General features: G+C 42.1%; 1 protein-coding gene across 1 annotated transcript in view; it reads left to right on the top strand.

Moving 5' to 3' along the window:
• Positions 1-23,132, top strand: part of VEGFD (vascular endothelial growth factor D) — a 31,674-nt gene that overhangs the window by 2,235 nt on the left and 6,307 nt on the right. Inside the window, exons 2-5 of the mRNA XM_020786766.3 lie at positions 11,125-11,335; positions 14,101-14,291; positions 18,704-18,852; positions 20,835-20,932. Of these exons, the coding sequence (XP_020642425.2) occupies positions 11,125-11,335; positions 14,101-14,291; positions 18,704-18,852; positions 20,835-20,932 (649 nt within the window). The remainder of the gene's footprint in view (positions 1-11,124; positions 11,336-14,100; positions 14,292-18,703; positions 18,853-20,834; positions 20,933-23,132) is intronic.

Here is a 23,132-nt window from a genome sequence, read left to right as displayed (position 1 = left end):
ACTCATTATTGCATGGTATTAGTGGTATTAAGTATCATTCAGAAAAATGAATGTAAGATGTTGCCATAGAATAGCTAAATTTTAGGACTGCTTGTATGTTCCAGATGGAAGTTCTTAAAGAGAATTAAGTAAGAAAACAAAGCTTCCCCTGGTGTAATGATGAAAAATTGCTATAGCATAAACAGCTTAGACATACAAAATATGTGGGTTTCCCCCCACCCCTCTTGTGATAACCTGTCCTGTTCACAATAAGAGAAGCATACACTATTAAGTTAGCATTGGGCTAGCTGCAGGGTGCTATTGTAGTACCATGACATAGTGCCAGTTACAGTCTAGATTCCAGAAACAACATGGAGATGTAGTGCAGGTCAATCTAAAAAAAGATGCAGTGTAATCATTACTTCATGCTACAGTTTGTCACCTTGGGTATATTTTTCCATTAAATCATTTCCTCTTAACTTCTCTCAACACTGTTCTGCAGATTAAACTTGCACTCTGTGCACCCTAACTTGGGAATATACTCCACTAGACAGAGTAAGACTGATTTTAAGTAGCTACACACAGGATATTCTTGTAAGGAGTTTCTTCAAAGTCATGGGGAAGGGTTATTTGGTGCTTCCGGTGGCCAGATAGGCGGGGTATAAATCAAATAAATAAATAAATAAATAAGTAAATAAATAAATAAATAAATAAATATTAATTGTTGAATTTATGCAGTTTTAAATGTATGTTCACCTTTGGCCTTATTAGATTAGACATCATTCTTTCTCTCCAGCAAATATTTTGGGTGGTCTCCAGCTGATCCTTGAAGTCAGAGCTTAGACATAACAATAATACAGTACCTATTATGTATTACTTTCATTTTAACAAATGTGGGGCTGATGTCTCACTTAGCATCAGCGATGAAATGTTTCCAAATTTAGTGTAACAAACAATCCTTACTCATTGTACTGAATATTTTTATTCAGTATAATATACATTATACTTACTTTTTTTCATGAAAGGGTGGTAAATTAGGCAACCCCTTTGGTTCTGAAGGAGCTAAGTTTGCACACATAATATTATAAACAATGTTACTGAAACTGTCAATGTTTTCTGCAGCTTGTAAGGGCAGCCACACAAGCAGAGTGTGCTAACAATCACACACACTGCCATGTCCTAATTTCGCAATTGAACATGTGCCTGGTTGTTTGAATGACCACCTGAAGAAAGTGAAAACTGTTTGCATTATTGCTCTTATGCACACTGTAAAATGCAGCAGGATATTGGCCTTTACATTTCTATCATTAAGCATGGATCTCAGTGCCTGCCTCTTCATCTCATAGCTAACAGTCAAGATTGTGATGATGATGTGCAGTGCAGCAGTGGTAAAGTAGCTCATATGTACATGTCTAAGGGTCAAGCTAGAGGAAATGCTCTCATTGTATTCAAAGGTGGGTAAAAGATGTTTGTATGCCCAGCATATTTTTCTTACGTCCACTTTTTACAAATTAGTTTTATTTTCTTAGCCATGGGTCTCTGAGGGAATCCTGTGCCTATAAGACAACTATCTGCTTTTAAGTGCAAGCAAAGCGTCTTGTCTTGTTTTGTCCTCAAGTGATAACTCTGTAAAAGCAAGAAAACATGCCAGCTGCACATGGTGAATCACACTATGGGTAATCCGCTCATGCAGGGAGCCTCGTCGGAATATTCTAGAGCTTCTGCAGTTGCAAAGGAGAATACATTAGCATAGACCCCTCCCCCTGGTACATGTACCTTGGCGCCAAGGCTCTCCTTTCAGTTTCTTTCAACCGCCGCATTGAGAGCCTCGATCATTGCTTCTGTGAGAAATTTGAAAACGAAAGTAGGAAAGTTATTGAACTTTATTTATTATTATTATCCTTTTTTTCCAAAACAAGATACGCCTTAGGGCCAAAGAGTCGTTTCCCCCCCCCCCAACCTTTCTGTTGTTTTCTTTTCAAAATTGGTTCTCTTGGTTCTCGGTTCATGGCCTTTTCAGGCCCATTTAAAAGCTGTGTAGCCTGTGATAACAAGATCCCGCTCTCTGACAGCCTCCCTAAATGTCTTTTTTTGCCTTGGTGAGGCCATCAAACTTCCTCATCCCCTCACTGTAAAAACTTTAAATGCAGTGAGTCGCCTCTCTAGACTCAAGCTTCGGCCCTGGGAACAAACCCTAAAGCCATGGATGAAGCTGTTTCTGAAGCAACAAAACAGCGCCCGTCAGCTATTCCATCTCCTTCCAATCTATAACCTATTCTGCCCTCAATATCGACAGTCATGTGAGTGCACAAAGCCAAACATTTGACGTTGAAACCCTCAACATCGAAAACAGCCAAAAACATCAAAAAGAAAACCATACATAGACACTTCCTCAGCACCAGAACCGTCACCTCAAAGAAGGCTAAGTCTTCAAAATCGAAGCCTTCCAAAACTGTTTCCCCAACTCCACAACCACTGGAGTCTAGAAACGGTTCTCTTTCAGATGATGAGGCACTTCCACCTCACCAGCCTCACCATTGCAGTCTCCCAAATGGGAACAGCATGTTGATCGACTCACGGCTTCCCCTGATAGACTGCAGCAATCCTCGGGCTCTCTGAGTGAGTCTTCACAAATAATTGCCTCATCAGACATCCATGGCACTAAACGCAACCAGAAACTGTGCCTTACTCTGCCCGTGTAGGCCTACCACCTCGGCCTCTGACACATCAACAAAGGCATCAAGCCGATCTGAGCGTCCGCTTGCCTTCTCACAGGGAAAGAGATCACCATCATCAGGATGCCGTTTGCCCTGATCTGCACCTAACGGAGAAGCCTGCCAAACACTATTGGCCAGTTGCTCTTCCTGGTCCAGCGGCGCTGCTCCTGCAGGATGTCTCTGCTAGGGAGCCTTCTGTGTCGAAGCGATCTTATTACCATGATCACCCAGGACTACCTGGCATCTTTTATCTGCCAGCATCTAAGAGCCCCAACCAATCCGATCAATATTCCTTGGCTCCGGGCACGTTGCAGCATTGGCAAGTTACTATTTTCCTCTCCATTAGGAGGACCATGAGCACTCATCTCGCTCAGCATCACCAGTGTCTGTCTATTCCACCATAATATAGTGTGGTCCATCGACATCTTTACCACCTCAACAGCTCTCTCGGACACTGACAGCAACCTCCTTTTCCCTCAACCAACTCCTCTTTTACCACTGTCTTATTTTTTTTTTAATTGCAGTTAAAAAGAGTCTTTCTCTCTCGTCCCTCAAGGTCTACCTTTCTGCAGTTGTGGCTTATCAACCACCAACCTCTCAGGCAACTAAGTTTTTCAGACACCCTACTCTGAAACGTTTCCTCAAGAGGCTATCACACCTCTACCACAGATGTCCACCTTCCACCACCTCAGTGGTTACTGACATTGGTCCTTCAACAACTTACAAGGGCCCCATTTGAACCTCTGGCATCAACTGGCCTCAGGTTACTTACCTTCAAAACAATATTTCTTGTGGTCATCATGTCAGCTCGATGTCCCAGTGAACTTGTGGCCTTAAAGTCTGACTACCCTTATCTCTAGTTTTACACAGATAAGGTTAAACTTTTCGTAGATATTCCTTTTCAACCCAAGGTTGTCTCCTAGTTCCACCTATTCCAACCTTTAGTTCTTCCTTCTTTTTTTCCGTCTCATCCTACTCGTCAAAAAAGGATCTTCCATACTCTGGATGTAAGACAGGCTCTGGCTTTTTACATAGCCCACTCTCAATCCTTCAGACGCTCAGCTAGACTTTGTGTCAGGTACCAACTTCCTGCCAAGGGTCTTCAAGTTACCTCACAGAGAATATCTAACTGGATTGCGTCTACCATCCAGCTTGCTTATCAACTTGGTTGAGTTCCAGCGCCACAGAGAATCCACCCTCATTCTAGGGCATTGGCGACATCTACGGCATTTCTTGGGGGCGTCCCCATACCAGATATATGCACCTCTGCCACACGGTCACAGTCGTCCACATTTATCAGTCACTACAGATTGGACATTAGGCAGTAATCTGATGCTGCTTTTGGGCGTGCTGTGTTATCATCTACCTTGGCGTGACACCCTCCTCTGGGTACGATAGCTTTTTAGTCACCCATAGTGTGATTCACAGAGGCCACAAAGAAGAAGAACAGGTTACCTACCTGTAACTGTAGTTTTTCGAGTGGACCTCTGTGATTCACACATCCTGACCCGGCCTCCCCACTGTCACGCCCTTTTCTTTATGTGGTGGTTGACCTAACTGAGGGGAGAGCCTTGGTGCCAAGGTACATATACCAAGGGGGAGGGGTCTATGTGTGAATCACAAGAGGTCCACTCAAAGAACTACAATTACAGGTAGGTAACCTGTCATTCATTTCTGCCACTTAACAGGATTCTTGAAGAATAATGGAAGCTGCAATCCAGCAACATCTTAAGGGCCCATATATTTTCTGTCCCTTGTTAAGACCCTCTCAGACTTATATCTCACTACAAAAATGTTTCTTTGTTTTACATGTGTCTGATATTTCGGATTACAAGACCCATAATCCCCCAGCAGTTCTGGTTGCAGTGATGTCAGACTGGGCTTTTATGTCAGATATCTTGATCTCAGTTTCTACAGCTACGTATACTATACAGACACATATGTATTGTAAGCAGCTGTAGGCAAGTTTACTGACAATTTTGTGCCTTGCAGACAGCTGTTTGCAGGAGAATTACTAGGAAGAAGTTGAGAAGATTTTTCCTCCAATTGTTTGCCTAAGTGGGGAAACCAGTTCTGAGTCCCAGGCTTGGATAATAAAGTGGCCACCAATCCAGGTTTTTCCAACCAAATGAATAGCCCAGCCCAGGCAGATTGGTGAACGAAGAGAAAATTGTCATATTCTTGGCTAGTCTGCTTGCAGAATGTATGAGAGATGGAGATAGTTTTTTTTCCTTCAGCAACAGAGAAAGGGCAACAATTGGAACACCAAAGCCAATGCACTGTTCTAAAGCTGCTGTGACTCATTTTCTCATAAAGATATGACATGCGTGCCTTTCTTTAAGTGTTAGGCAATTTTGTAAAGGATACACACAATGTTAATAGAAACACGTATTGCAACTTGCTAGTCCCTTTCCTTCTGTCCACTCCTTATGATCAAAATCATGATAAGCAATAACTGATACAAAACAATGAGGTTGTGGTATTCCACTCAATTAGTCTAGGACATCGCCCTTGAGTGCGCCTTGTTCTCCAGTAAGGCCTGAAAGAATGCCAATTGTTGACCGGCCTTAATTTTACACCATATTTCGAAAATGGGAAAGGGGAGATAAGAGGTATGTTCTTCTCATCACGCATTACCATGCTTGCCAGCTAAATGCCTCATCGCTTTAGAAAAGGGGACTAGGAAGGCGATTATCTAATCAGTACAGTTGCAGTCAGTTGGACTAAAGTGATAAAAGCCCTCCATCTCTGCTACTTGCGAGTTCGCAGGAAATATTATTGCCTATGCAATTTGGATGTTTTAATGATGCAGTAAGCTGCTATGATTCACCAAGCAGAGAAAAGCCTAAGAAAATATGAGTAGCTGTCAGCTACTGTACTAAGGTGAAAAGAGAACGATGTTTATAATTAGTATAGGAGACACCAGCAATATTCTTTTAAATTTCCTGTATTACTATTTTGATACTGATTACAAGAATCTTACAGGATGGCTACTCTGTATTCCCCCAGATGCTGCATTAGGATGCTTGTAAGAGTTTGTTGTATTGTTTGAAACTTGCAGTTTATAGCAATGCAGAAATAAAAAAAAATAGAATGGGGGTGGGGTAGTAAATACTTTCAAACAATCCCTGAATTAATGGTCCTGAATGTGAAATCCATGGGCACAATGCCAGAGGCAGGGGTGTAAATAAGGCAGGAAAATGAGGGCTTTGCCTCAGAGCAATGTATTTAAAGGATGCAGCCCTTGCCTGCCTGCCCATAATGAAAACAGCTTCAAACAGAATGTCAGGATTTGCCCAGTGGCCTGGTCTACTGCAATAGGAATATATGAGGCAGATTGGGTTTCTTTGAGATTGCTGATTTCTTGTGGAAGAGGTGGTGCGCTGGCAGGGTGTTCAGTGCTGCAACTACTTCTCATATTGTTTACATAAGATAAATTATTTGCGGGCCCATTTTTTACTGCTTGCCCCAAGTGCCAAAATTACTAGTTACAGTACTGGCCAGGGGTAGTATCTTTTGAAATGACAGATTCCAATTTCTGATGTTAGTCCTTAATTCATGTCCAGTTCCTAGAAGAGTTCTTTCTCATTTCATTTTTTATGTGGGGGAAACGGGAGGTGTGTGTGTGTGTGTGTGTGCCTGTGCATGCATGTGCGCGCACACGTGTGCGTTTGAGGGAATTGGGGTGTCGGTCAGAAGTTTCTTATTCTTTGAGATTTCAGGGCCAAAACCTGAGGCCAAGACTGTGCCTCTGTGATATTATAGGTAGTGGGCCTTGTTTAACAATCACATAATATTACGTGTGCATGAGTGTGTTTGTGAGTCCCCTGGGGAAAAAAGATGCTCCCTGTGTGTGTGTGTGAGAGAGAGAGAGAGAGACAGACAGACAGAGAGACAGACAATATGGTTTTCCTTCACTTCCTCCTTTATAAACACCATGTGCACTACACAGTACAAACCTTAAAGCAAACAAGACAAGCATGAAGACCACCTGAGACACAGACACACAGATGAATCAATCTTTTTTCTCCTTCAGCACTGCTGTCTCCGAGATTTGTTCTCCCATCTGAAGACCTGCAAAGGCACAGCAGTTTCCTGTGACTTCAGTCAGTGCCCTGAGGTTTGTCAACCTTAGGCAGGGTACTGTTGGTGTTCAATAACAGATTGTTCTGTGAGGAGATTGCTCATGATATTTGGAGAAACAACGTACAAATCAAGCTGTTCTCGTACTGTTAAAGCCACATGGGAACCAAGAAATACTGGCAATCCACAGTATTGGTTCCAAGGGCAGCTTGTAACTTGTTGAAAAAAGAGAGGATGGGGATGAGACATTTCAAATTACAGTTAAAGGTGCCAACTGTGTCCCGCAATAGGACTTCATTATTCTGATGGAAAGCATTCATTCCAAAGGGACAATAGGTAGACTTTCACAGTTTAGTACTTTCCAGATGTGCTGGGATACAACCCCAATCATCCTATGGCTTTCTTCTCTGAGGATAATGAATACTGCATTTCAACACATCAAGAAGACAGTAGGCCTTATCGCGGGACACAATTATTCTGTACAGTGCAAGGATGAATTGAGGCCTAGTGACTCTACAGCTATTGTTGGACTGCAACTTCCACTATTTCTCATAAGTGGCTCTTCTAACTGGGAGGAATTCTAGCAAGGGCGATGTCATATTATATGGATCTTTGCAAGCAGTGAAATGTCTTGGGCCAGCTTTGATGGATTGTTCATATTTTGCAGCACTACAGAACTGTTGAACATCATGATATAGCAGGGAATGCAGCATGAAAAGGTGTGTTAATAAACTCAGTACAAGATATTAAAAAATATCTTAACTACTGGCCTCATAGTACAGAGATGAAACACTTGAAGATGTTGCATTGACATGCTTCAGTGAAATTGTATTCCTTACCATGTGATATACCCAGTTTTGGATAAGGATGTCAGTGTGAAAGGATGTGTTCAGAACCTTTTAGCTGGCAATGATTTTCTGACTGAATCAGAAACTACATGCAGATCATCTCAGCATGAATTCTTTTGCATCCATCATGACAAGGAAGGAAGGAAGGAAGGAAGGAAGGAAGGAAGGAAGGAAGGAAGGAAGGAAGGAAGGAAGGAAGGAAGGAAGGAAGGAAGGAAGGAAGGAAGGAAAGAAGGAAGGGAGCGAGCGAGCGAGCAAGCAAGCAAGCAAGCAAGCAAGTAAGCAAATGAGCGAAGGAATTGAGGGTTTCAGACAGGGAAGGAAAGCATTCAAGCCCCATTTCTGTTATAAATTACAACCAAATAAATCAAGGGGATTGTCTCAGAACTCACAGAATTAAACCAGTACATACCAAAACAAGATGAACATCATCTGGATGTTGATGAGGGCTCCTATTAGGACCAATGCATAACAGAGAATATAAAGAGGTCCAAAAGCCCAAGAGGGAGAACCCATAGAGAATTATTAAGAAGTATTTGGATGCCTGTGTAAACTTGATTTTCAGGTCAATGATAATGTCCTGAAATGCAATTGTAAAAGAAGCAAAAAGCTGGTCACTGTTGTGAAAAGATGTTCATACAGAAGTGGTTTGTAAGAGAGTTGCAAAACTCTTCTTTTTAAACTTCATTTATGCCAAGGGAGCCTTTTAAAAAGACTTGCAGTGGTGGTGGGGAGATGATTTTTGATGGGGTCCCAGCAATGGGGACAGGGGCATTAAGCATTCCCTCCCCACAGCAATCCTCCCTACCTCACCCCCCACCCACCCCCGCAATGCAAAGAGGCTTTGAAAGAGTCTTCATTTGTACCAAGGGCAGCATTCTTCAAGCCTCATTGCAATGGAAGAAGGATAATTAAGTGTCTGAGGGTACCAGGAGGGATAAACTTTACCAATGTTCACAGCATGTGGATTTTATTTGCTGTGTTTGGTTTGTCTTTTGGCTGGTTGTACATAAATACATTTCCTGGAAATGCTCTCTTTGACTTGCCTCTTGGTTTAAATGAGGCAAGCTTTATTTGCTGAAGCATGTGACAAGGAACACCGTCGCCCTTAGTAGTACCTTCCCAATGAGGTGGAGCAATTCATCTGACGGTGTTATTGTTGCTGCTAATAAGTGTTGCTTGCCTCCTTTTGTTTTCAAAAACAAACAACACTTCCATGGCTACCTTTTGCTAATCCCCACCCAAAGCCTGTCCATGCGTCCCTGTGTCAAGGGGGTTGGCCTGTCTAAGCCCCACCCAAAAAAACCTCCGAGGTCTATCTTTATCATATCTGGGTGGCCTCAGCAGCCAAGCTGAAAGCAATCCCCAGCTTTCTAGTTCTAAACGATCATCTTTGTTTCTTTGTAGGTTGTCTGCAAGTCCAGTTAGACATTGGTGGACTGGTGAGTCTCCTAGGTCAGGCTCTGCCCCACCCAAAGTCTGTCCGGGCATCCCCCGGGCCAAAGAGGGTCTGTCTCAGCCCACCCAAAGCCTGTCCAGGCATCATCCCATTGCCCTGGCTTCAGACTGCAGAGCTTGTCTGGTTTTCAAACTGTACCAAGGGGGCCAGCCTGTCTAAGCATCTTTGTCGCCCCATCGCCTGGCTTCAGATAGCAGAGCTGATCTCTTTCTGTCCAGTGGTCTTAGGTTTCACCCTGAAATCTCGGGGTGTGGGAAGTTGTTGACCTGACAGCTCTACTGTATGTTTATTTTTGCTTCTATTCCACCTCCTTATTAGTACCCACATTTCAATTAGGCTTCTTGAAATTAGAAGGATATGATTTGAAATGGGGCTGGCATGCATTCTTATGGTATAACAGGACTGAGGATTTTAAACAACGTAGCAACCATATATTAAGGAAGGCACTTCTATCAATGTGGAATAAAGTGAAAAACCAAATGTATATCAAAATACCACACTGGGTGATGCCAACTGAAGCATTTGCTCTACCATATCTGACAGAAAACAAGAAAATAGTAAGATACAGTGAGGTTTTAAGTCTTGATGGTTCTATCAAAACACAAGAGTTAGTATATCAAGGCATCGAAATGGATTGGTGGGCACGATCACAATTATTATCAAGGTTTGCTAAAGATAATCAACAGAGCTTTTACCTAGAAAATACCCCTTTTGACAGAATTCTTCTAGAACCAGAGGGGAAATGTATTAAGTTATTATATAATCTTCTGTTAGATTTTGAAACACACGATGAAGTGGTAAAGGCATGTATGATTAAATGGGCACAGAATGTAGGACATAATATTGAACTGGATCAATGGGAACAAATTTGGAAAACAAATATAAAATTAACTAAATCTGTTGTATTTAAAGAGAATATATACAAAATGTTCTACAGATGGTACATGACCTCCACAACACTGGCTAAAATAAGCACCCAGATTTTAAATCTGCCTAGAGTGGTCATATTGACCAGATAGGCGGGGTATAAATAAAATAAAATAAAATAAAATAAAATAAATAATGTTGGAAATGTAAACATAAAGAAGGAACATGTTATCACATGTGGTGGATGTACCCATTTCTCAAATCGGCTGGCAGTTTCAATCTCCTTCCCAGTCCTTGCCTGTTGCACCTCTGTGACATCACAAAGATGTGTCCACAGATCTTAGGTTTCACCTGAAATCTCAGGGTGTGGGATGTTGTTGAACTGACAGCTTTATGTTTATTTTTGCATCTACACCTTTATTTATTTTATTTATTTGATTTAGATACCACCCATCTGGTATATTCTACCACCTTATTAGTACCCACATTTCAATGACGTGGCAATGGAATAGTGTTTTTGGGGAGGGTGTTCTAGTCTTTGGTTCAAATCCCAAGGCAGATAGAAAGTCAATTAGAGTGCATGGCAAGCATTCTGAATTCTCATCAGATCCTTCCCATGAGTAAAAGCCTATTCTCTGCTTTACTAGCCAGTAATATGGGTTGATTGGCACTATTCAGGAGATTACAGCTTCACTAACTTTATTACAGTCACTTTATTAATACTAAACTTGATAATCTCTTTCACTTTTGTGTTACTTCTAGGAAGAATTAATGCTTTGTCTGAAATCTAGTAGTAAATTGCAAAGAGAGTAGGCTCACTGAATCAATGGGAATTTGGTGAGTCAACTCCTCCATAAACTCCACTGATTCAGTAGGCGTACTCTAGTTGTGATTTACTGCTGGATTTCAGCCAATGACATACTGAAGCCATACTAAGCAAATGTATGATGCTGGTCCGGAACACTGTTCAGTTGTAGATGGCTCCGGTTCATTGTTGCCTTTATTCTCCTTCAAAGTAGCATTCTAAGCATTGTAACTAATTGGATGTTAATTTCCCCCAAACAGTTTAATTTCTCTTCCTTCCACATCCACACTCAACAGAAATGGTGCATTCTCCAGTCCTGGAGATGGGCAAACATTTAAGTTCTGTGCTTTGTCTCCATCCTTGCAGGGAACATCACTGTCTGCCTTGGAGTGGTCAGAACAACAGATCAGAAAAGCTGCTAGTCTAGAAGACCTCCTGAAAATTACCCATTCTGAGGACTGGAAGCTGTGGAAGTGCAGACTAAAGCTCAAGAGTGTGGCCACCTTAGATTCCAGATCTCCTTCACATCGTTCCACAAGATTTGCAGCTGCTTTCTATGATATTGAGATGCTCAAAAGTAGGTGTGAAGTGTTTGACCTTGATTTCCCTCCCCCTGGGATTAATTTTGAGTACCACAACTTTGGAGAGCCCTGAGCCTCCTACATAAGAATCCATTGCTTTGTTCTCTTAAGTTTTCTTCATTCCAAAAATACTGAAAGATGTGTTTGTCATTTCTGTTGTTGCTAATGGAGGGGGAGAGAGAGAGACTCTTGCCAGTTTATTGCAACTTTCCTAAAGATCTGCCAGTAGAGCTGGATCTCCTCTCAGTCCACTCCTACTGTGCAGTATATATCAGGCAGAGTTTCTTTGAAACATATGTACAGAATAATGTAAGTGTATCAATTCTGTGTTTTATGTGTTTGAAATAATGTACACTTGCTAGGTATGGGACTTTCTTATTGGTTTGTTTACAGCACTATGTTGATGTTCTGCTCTTGACATTACTTGAAGATGGAGGTCAAAACTAGTGTGGAAAGGATGGGAGCCACTATTTCTCTTGCAATTATGATGGCATAGTCACTGTGCAATAGGTGCTACACAGTACACAGGCACTGTCCATAAGGCACCCTACAATCACAAATGTTCTGCTTGTTTTCTGTGGAGAAATGACATTTTATCAGTGACAAAATAGTAGAGCTCATTACGTGAGAGAGATTATGTTCTTGGAATCCCTTGGGGGGGAAATATGCAAGCAGTGTGCATTCATTACATAGTTAAAATATGCACCTGGAAGGGTCTCTTAGAATAAGCAAATGGATATCCAGAGAAATAATGCCATACATTCAATGTTTTTGAGGAAATGCTGGACTGGAGGTCTAGTTTAAACTGCAGAGAAGATCCTATTTCCACTTCAGTTTGTAATATGGAACAATTTGTTTTAATTGAAAGCAACCAGCACCAAAGGGAAAAACAGAGTTCAGAGAAGATATTCAATTTGTGCCACAGAATTCTTTGAATTGTTTTCTTCTTCATTTTTTCAAATGTAACCAAAATGATAGCTGTTTTAAATAGACTCTTTTCCACTCGACAAAGGAGGGAGGGAGGACGCACACAAAAAAAACAGCAAATATCTAAGAGTCACTGTTGAAGGAATGTGTCAACAGCTATGTTTGTAGACACACAAGGAAGGGGGGGTAGAAAGGGGTGGAATTTGCCAACAGCCCAAAAAACAACAACAAAGCAAAGCAAAGCAATAAGCATTTAAATTCCTGTTTTATTAGGTGTGTCCTGATATAAAACACTTCATTAGCTTGGATGTTGCTGGGCAGGATCCACCTAAAGGGCTATTCACACAAAAAAGGGGGGGGGGGGAACTAGAGCCAAGCGCAATGAAAATTATGTGTACTAGTGTGATACATCAGCTTCCTCCCTGTTAATCATTTTGTATTTGCCCCTGCGGCTGTTTATTTAACAGCCATTTGATCTGGAAGAATTAGCAGATGATAACTCTGTGTTCTGAAAAGTCATTTGCTGATTTTGCTTGTCACAGTGTTGAGAAAGGGACAGAAAAGGGGCCAGCATTATCTCCACCCCTCCCCCATAAGACACGCTCACCTCGAAGGAGGCAGCAGTATAATTGTATCATCTACGAGGACTGATAAGGCTCTTCATGGATGGAATTCAGTACCACTAGTCATTCGCTCAATTGCTGAGGTGAATATACATCCTTGTGTGTCTTATGTGCCATCAAGTTGCCTCTGCCATGTATATACCCCCAAGTCCTTCATGGGTAGGAGGACCCCAAAAGGATTGGAACTAAGGTCTCTCTTTGCCACTCAACTTTAATGAACAGGTTAACGAAATAACTACAAACTGCTCCTACAGTACAGGTACTACAGTAGACGGCCACAGTTAAGTCCACTGTGAGGTAGTCCTCAGGTCCAAAAGTGCGGAGTGGCAGCAGCATCCTCCCCATGCAAGTCTTCAGGGGTCTTGAACTGCCCCCATCTCTATATTCTGCCACAGAAGTAGGATGTCATATGTTGAATAGTTTCTATCTTGGTCTCCAACTGCTGGAGGTGATTAAATGGCCTCTGTCTCCTCCAATGCTGCAACTCGGTAGGAGTGTGGGGCTGGTTGCACGCATGGCTGTTGGCATCTCCTTTGTGTGTTACCATCCCTTGGCCAACTGAAATTTATCGGCAGCACTTCCTTGGATGGTTCCACTTGGACCACTCTGGGGTGTCCAGCCAGATCTGTCTCTTCTTCTTTTCCTCTTCCCTTTCCTCCTCTTCCTTGACCAACCACTACCAGTCCCTCCCCCCCCCCGTACTGCCTTCTCACTCTATTCTAAAATACAAGATGGCAGCAAACCAGATGGTATAGATCCCTACCAAGCCCACCAGGCACAATTCACATAGAGCATGAAGATACCGGGGCAAGGTGTTAGGGGAACCACAATATTTACAGGAGCACTAAAAATATGTAGGAGAAATCCACACACAGACTCCAACAATAGTTTGTGTGCGCATACACAGAGAAATGGTCAATGTGAACTAAACGTGCCTAGTTGTTATGGTATGCTAACCTGCTACTGGGTGGTTGGAAATGAGGACTAGTATGCAGGAATGCTTGATTGGCTGATTTATGAATGGGACTATTGTTGCAGATCCTATTTGTTTGTAATAATAACAAATGGTAAGGGCTGTCTGGTCCTCTGTCAAGCACCCTTTCATCTTTTACAGATATGGAGAACTCATGTGGGCATCTTCAGATGACCTGCTGAATCCTGCAATCCTGCTGTGACTCTTGCTGCATTTAAAATGGCTTTGTGTTTTCTAGTTATCGACGAGGAGTGGCAAAGGACTCAGTGTATGCCAAGAGAGACCTGTGTTGAAGTTGCCAAAGAGCTGGGAGCAACCACCAATACATTCTTCAAGCCTCCTTGTGTGAATGTGTACAGATGTGGAGGATGCTGTAATGAAGAGAGCTTGAGCTGTATGAACACCACCACATCTTATGTTTCCAAAATGGTATTTAGACCATTTCCTACACTTTTGTAAGCACAGCATGTTGATAATGAATCTAATAGCTTCATTCTAGGCATGCTTACTTAAATGTAAGACTGATTTAAATGAATGGACTCACAACTTACTCCTAGGCAAGGATACACATGGCATTGCCTCATATGGAGCCAGCTCCGTATGAGGCAGCTGTCCAGCTCAATGCCTTCCAGATGTTTTGGAAGATAACTCCCATGCGCATCAGCCAGCATGACCAGCGCACAGGCATGCTAGAAGCTGCAAGCCAACACACTTAGAGGGGACTAGGTTGAAACTGATTGACAGAACATCATTATACTGATTGACAGAACATCTATGGGCTTCAGACAGGAGTCTTTTGTAGTTCACCAGGAAATGAACCCAGGATTTCTGCATGCAGGGCATGAGCTCTACAACTGAGCCTGCAGCACTCACCAAGAGGGTGTACAACCTGAAAATGTCAGAGAAATCAGGTCTACTGGCAACATAGTCTAATGTTCCAGAGATGACATGTTTATCATTCTGTTTCAAAGTACCATTTATCAGGGTTGGGGCCTCGAGACTTGCTATTGAGTCAAGTTACACCAGCATCTCAATGTGGACAATTTAGTTTTTTAAAAAATAGACTTGGAACTTAGCCAATGCATCCTCCCTCTCCCTCCTTCCTTCCCAGTGATCAATAAACAATACCTGTGGGGGAGGCAGTGGGAAGGACATGGAGGGACACACACTGACGCATGGCCACGGTCACCTCCACTGCTCCGGAGCCCCTCCTCCTTTTCTTGAACAAGGTCACCACGCCCAAATGCACGTCCACTGCCACAGCTCGGGAGGCTTCTGTGGAAGCTGCAGAGTGACACAAGAGACCAAGATGGCAGTGGCTGTTATCAGCACTGACAACAGCAGCAGGTCCTGCCTAGCCGGGGTGGGGAGCATCAATGGGTCTGGCAAGGAGGTGGAATTAGCCCCTTTCAGTTTCCCAATATTATTAAGTGGCTTAAGAAGAAAGGTTAGCAAGTTCACAATACTAGGAAATTAAACACTTCCTCTGCTGCTCACTTTTTAAAAGTTTTTTTAAAACTTCATTAGGACAGTGCTGGCGTACTATACAGTACCTCTTAGAATTTTTTTTAAATTAAAGCCTCCTCCCAGAAGTAGCAGGAGACAGAAGAGTTTAATTTAATTTAATTTAATTTTCCTAAAGGAGGTGATCCAACAGAATTGCCTGAGATGTCTATGCTGTTTGGATGCAAAGATTACACCTAATGGTATACTGAACATTGACTTTAAGCGACCCTATTTAGCCCAATGCAGCTTCTCCAATTGAGCTTTGTAGACAAACCCTTAGTTTGAGAGTTTAGATCCAAATTAGTCACCACCGGAGTAGACCCATTAAATCAATGAGATTTCTGCAGGTGATTGTTGTTTAGTTGTTAAGTTGTGTCCAACTCTTCGTGACCCCATGGACCACAGCACACCATGCCCTCCTCTCTCCCATTGCCTCTGGTAGTTGGGTCAAATTCATGCTGGTAGCTTCAATGACACTGTCCAACCATCTCATCCTCTATCATCCCCTTCTCCTCTTGCCGTCACATTTTTCCAACATCAGGGTCTTTTCCAAGGAGTCTTCTCTTCTCATGAGATGGCCAAAGTATTGGAGCCTCAGCTTCAGGATCTGTCCTTCCAGTAAGCACTCAGGGTTGATTTCCTTCAGAATTGATATGTTTGTTCTCCTTGCAGTCCAGGGGACTCTCAAGAGTCTCCTCCAGCACCACAGTTCAAAAGCATCAACTCTTCAGTGGTCAGCCTTCTTTATGGTCCAGCTCTCACTTCCATACATCACGACAGGAAAAAACATAGCTTTGACTATTTGGACTTTTGTTGGCAAGGTGATGTCTCTGCTTTTTAACATGCTGTCAAGGTTTGTCATCACTTTCCTCCCAAGAAGCAGACGTTTTTAAATTACGTGGCTGCTGTCCCCATCTGCAATGATCATGGAGCTCAAGAAAGTAAAATATGTCACTGCCTCCATATCTTCCCCTTCAATTTGCCAAGCAGTGATGGGACCAAGCTTAAACTGAAGAGAGTAGGAAAAACCACTGGGCTACTCAGGTATAATCTAAATCCATTATGAATACACAGTGGAAGTAAAGAACAGATTTAAGGAACTAGATTTGGTGGACAGAGTGCCTGAAGAACTTGGATAGAGGCTTGTAACATTGTACAGGAGGCAGCAACAAAAACCATCCCAAAGAAAAGGAAATGCAAGAAAGCAAAATGGCTGTCCAACGAGACCTTAGAAATAGCAGAGAGGAGACGAGAAACAAAATGCAAGGGAGATAGGGAAAGTTACAGAAACTTGAATGCAGACTTCGAAAGAATAGCAAGGAGAGACAAGAGGGCCTTCTTAAATGAACAATGCAAAGAAATAGAGGAAAATAACAGAAAAGGAAAAACCAGTTACTAGATGTGCAAAGATGGACATGATAAAGGACAAAAATGGTAGGGACCTCACAGAAGCAGAAGATATCAAGAAGAAGTGGCAAGAATACACAGAGGAATTATATCAGAAAGATTTGGATATCCCGGACAACCCAGACAATGTAGTTGCTGACCTTGAGCCAGACATCCTGGAGAGCGAAGTCAAGTGGGCCTTAGAAAGCATGGCTAACATCAAGACCAGTGGAGGTGATGACATTCCAGTTGAACTATTTAAAATCTTAAAAGATGATGCTGTTAAGGTGCTACATTCAATATGCCAGCAAGTTTGGAAAACTCAACAGTGGCCAGAGGATTGGAAAAGATCAGTCTACATCCCAATCCCAAAGAAAGGCAGTGCCAAAGAATGCTCCAACTACCATACAATTGCACTCATTTCAAACACTAGCAAGGTTATGCTCAAAATCCTATAAGGTAGGCTTCAGCAGTATGTGGACCGAGAACTCCCAGAAGTACAAGCTGGATTCCGAAGAGGCAGAGACCAAATTGCTAACATGCGCTGGATTATGGAGAAAGCCAGAGAGTTCCAGAAAAATATCTACTTCTGCTTCATTGACTATGCAAAAGCCTTTGACTGTGTGGACCACAGCAAACTATGGCAAGTCCTTAAAGAAATGGGAGTGCCTGACCACCTTATCTATCTCCTGAGAAACTTATATGTGGGACAGGAAGCAACAGTTAGAACTGGATATGGAACAACTGGTTGGTTCAAAATTGGGAAAGGAGTACGACAAAGCTGTATATTGTCTCCCAGCTTATTTAACTTATATGCAGAATATATCATGCGGAAGGCCGGACTGTAGGAATCCCAAAACGGAATTAAGATTGCCAGAAGAAATATTAACAACCTCCGACATGCAGATGATACCACTCTGATGGCAAAACGTGAGGAGGAATTAAAGAACCTCTTAATGAGGGTGAAAGAGGAGAGTGCAAAAAAACGGCCTGAAACTCAACATAAAAAAAAAAGATCATGGTCACTGGCCCCATCACCTCCTGGGAAATTGAAGGGGAAGATATGGAGGCAGTGACAGATTTTATTTTCTTGGGCTCCATGATCACTGCAGATGGAGACAGCAGCCACAAAATTAAAAGACACCTGCTTCTTGGGAGGAAAGTGATGACAAACCTAGACAGCATGTTAAAAATCAGAGACATCACCTTGCCAACAAAAGTCCAAATAGTCAAAGCTATGGTTTTTCCTGTCGTGATGTATGGAAGTGAGAGCTGGACCATAAAGAAGGCTGACCGCCGAAGAATTGGTGCTTTTGAATTGTGGTGCTGGAGATAGCTCTTGGGAGTTCCCTGGACTGCAAGGAGAACAAATACATCAATTCTGAAGGAAATCAACCCTGAGTGTTCACTGGAATGACAGATCCTGAAGCTGAGGCTCCAATACTTTGGCCATCTCTTGGAAAAGACCTTGATGTTAGGAAAGTGTGAGGGCAAGAGGAGAAGGGGACGACAGAGAATGAGATGGCTGGACAGTGTCTGCGAAGCAACCAACATGAATTTGACACAACTACGGGAGGCAGCGGAAGATAGGAGGGCCTGGTGTGCTCTGGTCCATGGGGTCACGAAGAGTCGGAGATGACTAAACGACGATGGGACCAGTGGCCATGAAGTATATGTAGGTGTAGGGACATATTATCAAATAATTGAGATAGTGATATTCGAACCTGTGGTGGGCCCATACCAGGTAGCTGTGACCTATTTGCAATGAATGTCTATCATAGGCCCTTAAGGGTGATTTGAATGTCCTCAAAATTCGTAACAACCTGAAATTTGTAACATTAAAAGCAATTAGCAATTCTCCCTCACAAAAGCTTGTGAGGAACTCAGTAATAATGAATTTCCTTATAGTTCTAATGATGAAAAATTCATATTATATTTCAACTTTGCAGCTGTTTGAGATTTCAGTACCTTTAACAAATGTGCCAGACCCCATTCAAGTCAAAATTGCAAACCACACAAGTTGTAAGTGTTTGACCAACATTCAGCGCCAACCCTATACTGTCATTCGAAGATCTGTCCAGTATCCAGAGGAGGATCGGTAAGATCGACTATCTCTTATTCTCTCTCTTCATATCCCTATATTTTTTTTTCTAAAAAAAATATAAAGAATTTATCATAACGATTTTCTGGGACTGTTAGTCAATTGTACACTTCATTTAAAGGTTAATTGCTTCTTAATGCATGGGGGGAAATGGCATTTTTCAATATCGTAAAGAAAGGTCAACGACTCCTTGGAAAAACACTTTGAAATGTTACATAATTTAAGGACAGTTCCTCTTCTAGCAGCAGTTTTTCATTAGCATGGCATCTTTAATATTTATGATTTGTTTTTTAAAAAATCTGAAATTGACAAGAGGCAGCTGTGGCAAATTAAAAAACAGCAGGCAATCGGAATGTGGTTGGAGGCCTCCTTTTGATGACTTAGCAAATGTAGTTCCCTGAATCGTTCCTTTGATGAGGATTCTTGTTAAAGGAGGGGTAGGGATGCTTCTGTCTTAGCACATTACAGAACTTTTCCAGCAAACTCTCTGAACCATTATCCAGAACTGTGGGCAGTCTAAGCAATGAATGACATATCACTTCCCATCTTTGTTTTTCTAAAAAAAAAAACAGCCTTTAGCCATAAAGACATGAGGCAGCATGGGCAGAATACTTATTTGCCCATTACTTTTGTGGGAAACTAGCCCACTCTCATCTTTCACTGTTTGGGGCCAACGTCATAAATCACAATTCTGTAATGGTTAATGAAGCTGCTATCTAGAGAAGTGATATTCTACTTCATTTGTCTTTCATGGTGGAGATCAGTGAAAAGCCATTGAGAAACCCGGTATTTTGGTGCAGCTATGATCAGGCAGAGCCAGTTTAGTACCGTGGATAGTATGTTGGACTAGAACTCAAGTTCAAATCCCTGCTTATATATGAAAATTCACTGGCAGGTGGGCATTAGAAAAACTACTCCAGAAACATCTCACACGCCGTGAATCGGAATCAACTCGGGAGCACAAAACAAATGATCAGGTCATAATATGTCTAGTGAGAAATGAAAGGTTGCATAAAAGGCAAGGGTTTCTGATTTGTGGTTTTTAAATCTTATTTTCTGAACATTTTCCAAAAGATTAATCTGACAATGCAGATAATGGGTTAAACGCCCATTAAAAATGCTCTTTGAATTCAGAGGCAGGAGGGAACTATTGGCTAGTGCTGGAGAGACTGAGAGTCACTCCACCCAGAAAGGTCTCTTCCAGTCAGTCACACAGAGTTCTCCAGGCAGCATGGGAGGCTGTAAAAACTCCAACAGAGTCTGGATTATAAACAGGCCTGCAAATTAACCCAGTGTTATGCCCATTTTGTTGAGGGAGGTCACAGCAACATGTGACAATTTGCAGTTGTTTCTCTTTTTTTAGCTAAATGCAAGCAGAGGACCCTGGCCTTGACTTGAAGGAGCACTGCATTTTATTAAAAGCTATAGCAGTTTGTACGACATATATGTACATATAGCTTTAAGGGGGTGAAATGTGATATTACCTTTCTGCAGGAAGTCTGGATGGGGATCCTACTGAAGCTAGAGACAGTGTAGGACTGTCATATGCACCTGGGCTTTTCATGTCTTTATATCACCCATTCCAAATTACATTTGTTGGAGCTTATCATGCCCTGTGTGTGACACTCGACTCCACTCCATTACTGCTTTCAAAATCCTAGGTTTTTCTGCCCCTCTGCATAGGCTTCTATAAGACATGGAGCGTGATCTTATGCAGCAAACCATATGTACAAGGAATTCACACCAGTGTGTTGGATTGGCATATGTTATGTGCATGAATTACAATATAGTCCCAAGCCAATATGCCCTCTTGGCAACAGGTCTGTTGATAACCAATGTGCAAAACTGCCACTGGTTTGTCTTTTGAGCAGCAGAAGAAAATAAGCTGACTCTTAGGAGCCATGTTTACCTTTACATTGAACTTACTTTCTCACTGTGTGCTTTTCAAGTTATTACCTTTGCCTTTTGTCTTCTTCTAGCTGCCCTCAGATAAACAAGCCGTGTCATGAAGGCTGGATATGGGATGGCCATAAATGTGAATGTGTGATAGATGAAAATCATCCTGTCAGAAGGGAAGGTATGTGCTACATTGATAATCGCTGAGCAGCCTGCCAGTTATAAAATGCCAAGAAGAGGATTGACCGCTGCCTTGCAATTCTTGCTTTAGAAAACAATAATAAACCCACACAGGTTTTCCCAAGGGTTTCTGATTTCTATGTACATATGCTGAAGGCTAAGAAAGAGGTACCTTTCTGACTGGCCCTCCATTACAGACAAAAAAGAACAAAGAATCTAAACCATTTCCTTAAAGACGGGGGAGGGGGGAAGCAGTCTAAAAGGAAGTGGGCAACTAGCTAAAGGTGATCACTTAGGGAAAAGCAAACAAACACCCAGTTCCATTTGGTTGGCCGTCACCCCTCCCCCTCTCAGCTGATGACTTCCAGTGAAAAGGTCCAAAAACTCTTGCATTGTTAATCCAGCAGAAAGTGGACAGTGTAGCTAACAGCAGCCATTTAACACGGACTAGTGAGCCTCTGATTCAGTTCCCGGATATATGCCAAGCCACACAGCCAGTGCATACTGAGGAATCCAAGTTATGCATGGTTGATTGGATGATTATATCTTGAAACATCCTGGCATGGGAAGCTGATTTGAGTATCACTCTACGTGGGGCTGCCTTCAAGGCTGACATGGAAACTTCAGATGGTCTAGAATGCGGCAGCCAGGGTCCTTAGTGGGGTGAGAAAACACCAACACATCTCCCCCACCCTGGCTGCTTTGCACTGGTTGCCCATCAGTTTCCACGTCGACTTCAAAGTGCTAATGATCACTTATAAAGCCCTAAACGGTTTGGGACCTCAATATTTGGCAGATCGTCTTCTTCCACCCAGATCTACCCGAATCACCCGTCATCGCCAGCAGGGGCGGCTGAGGGGACTGACGCCGAGGGAGGCCCGGAAGGAAAAAACTAGAAACCGGGCCTTCTCGGCGGTGGCTCCTCGGCTGTGGAATGCCCTTCCGACAGAAATTCGGCTGGCACCCTCGTTGGGTGTTTTTAAAAGCCAGTTAAAAACTTGGCTATTTAAGCAGGCCTTCCCTCCGGTCAGCTAAGCCTTTTTTCTCTCTCTCTCTCTTCTTTTCTTATTCTATCCCATCTTGGCACTCCTTTCTTCAATTAATTGTCTTAATATTACAATTGTATTTATATGATTATATATTTTTATATTGATTTATTTTATGTTGTAAGCTGCCCCGAGTAGACATGGTCTAGAGGGGCGGGGTATACATTTAATTAATTAATTAATTAATTAATAAAGATCCCAACAGGAGAATGGGACACAATCTGGAATCCCACACCCCTTTTAAAGCAAATTAAGGATTTATGTGGGAACCATATACAAAGTGTGGCACCTAACTTTAACCCTATGCACTGTTTATATCCATCAGTTCTTCCAAGGTGTTGGAGGGGGTGTGAAGACAGAAAATCTCTCTATCGTATGTGGCCTGAATGCCCAAAAATCTTCAGATTTTGCACCAATTTTCTAGAGATAATTAATGGCATTACAGGGCAGAATTTTTAAAAGTGAGGGAGATCTTTTGCATCTGTGGCTATTTTCCCAGAGCAGTCCTCAAGTCTTCATTATGATCTGATCTTCTCCTAAATGGCCGTGGTCACATTAGAATTTACTCAGTGCTGACAAAATCTGGATAATCTGGCTACTGTCTTTTGAATCGGTTTGATATGACACAGTCAGTGGATCTCTTAGAGAAATTTATTCACAAACTAAGAATATTCAAAGATTTAGAATCATCATGCAGGTTTATCAAGAAGGATGTTTTAAATGATTTTTACAGTTGCTGTTCAATTCCTCAAAAAACCTCCATTTTATTAATGTGACATATCCATGATTCAAAACACCAGAAAATGGCCTGTTATTGCAGCACAATAACATGCCCACATTGGCAGCAGGAAAAGGGATACCATGTTTTATTTATTTATTTGAAATATTTTTACCCTGCCTTTCTCCTTAAAAGGATCCAAAGCAGCTTACCTTATTAAAAGACAACATAAAAAGCTAACCACAGTGAGTATACAAATACTACAAAGGATCAAACAAATACCATAGAAACACATAAGCAACATCAAAACACATTCAAAGCATTGAAGTACAACAATTCATTTACCTCCCCCTCCACACAACTCAGGCAGCCAATCAAGAAGTGTTATGTTACAACTAACAGTGCTCCAAATGCTCATCAGTATTTTGCACAATAAA

The sequence above is a fragment of the Pogona vitticeps genome, chromosome 3, assembly GCF_051106095.1.
Source record: "Pogona vitticeps strain Pit_001003342236 chromosome 3, PviZW2.1, whole genome shotgun sequence".
Classification (NCBI taxonomy): domain Eukaryota; kingdom Metazoa; phylum Chordata; class Lepidosauria; order Squamata; family Agamidae; genus Pogona; species Pogona vitticeps.
The sequence above is the reverse complement of the archived record's forward strand: the minus strand, read 5'-3'. Positions and strand labels throughout refer to the sequence as shown.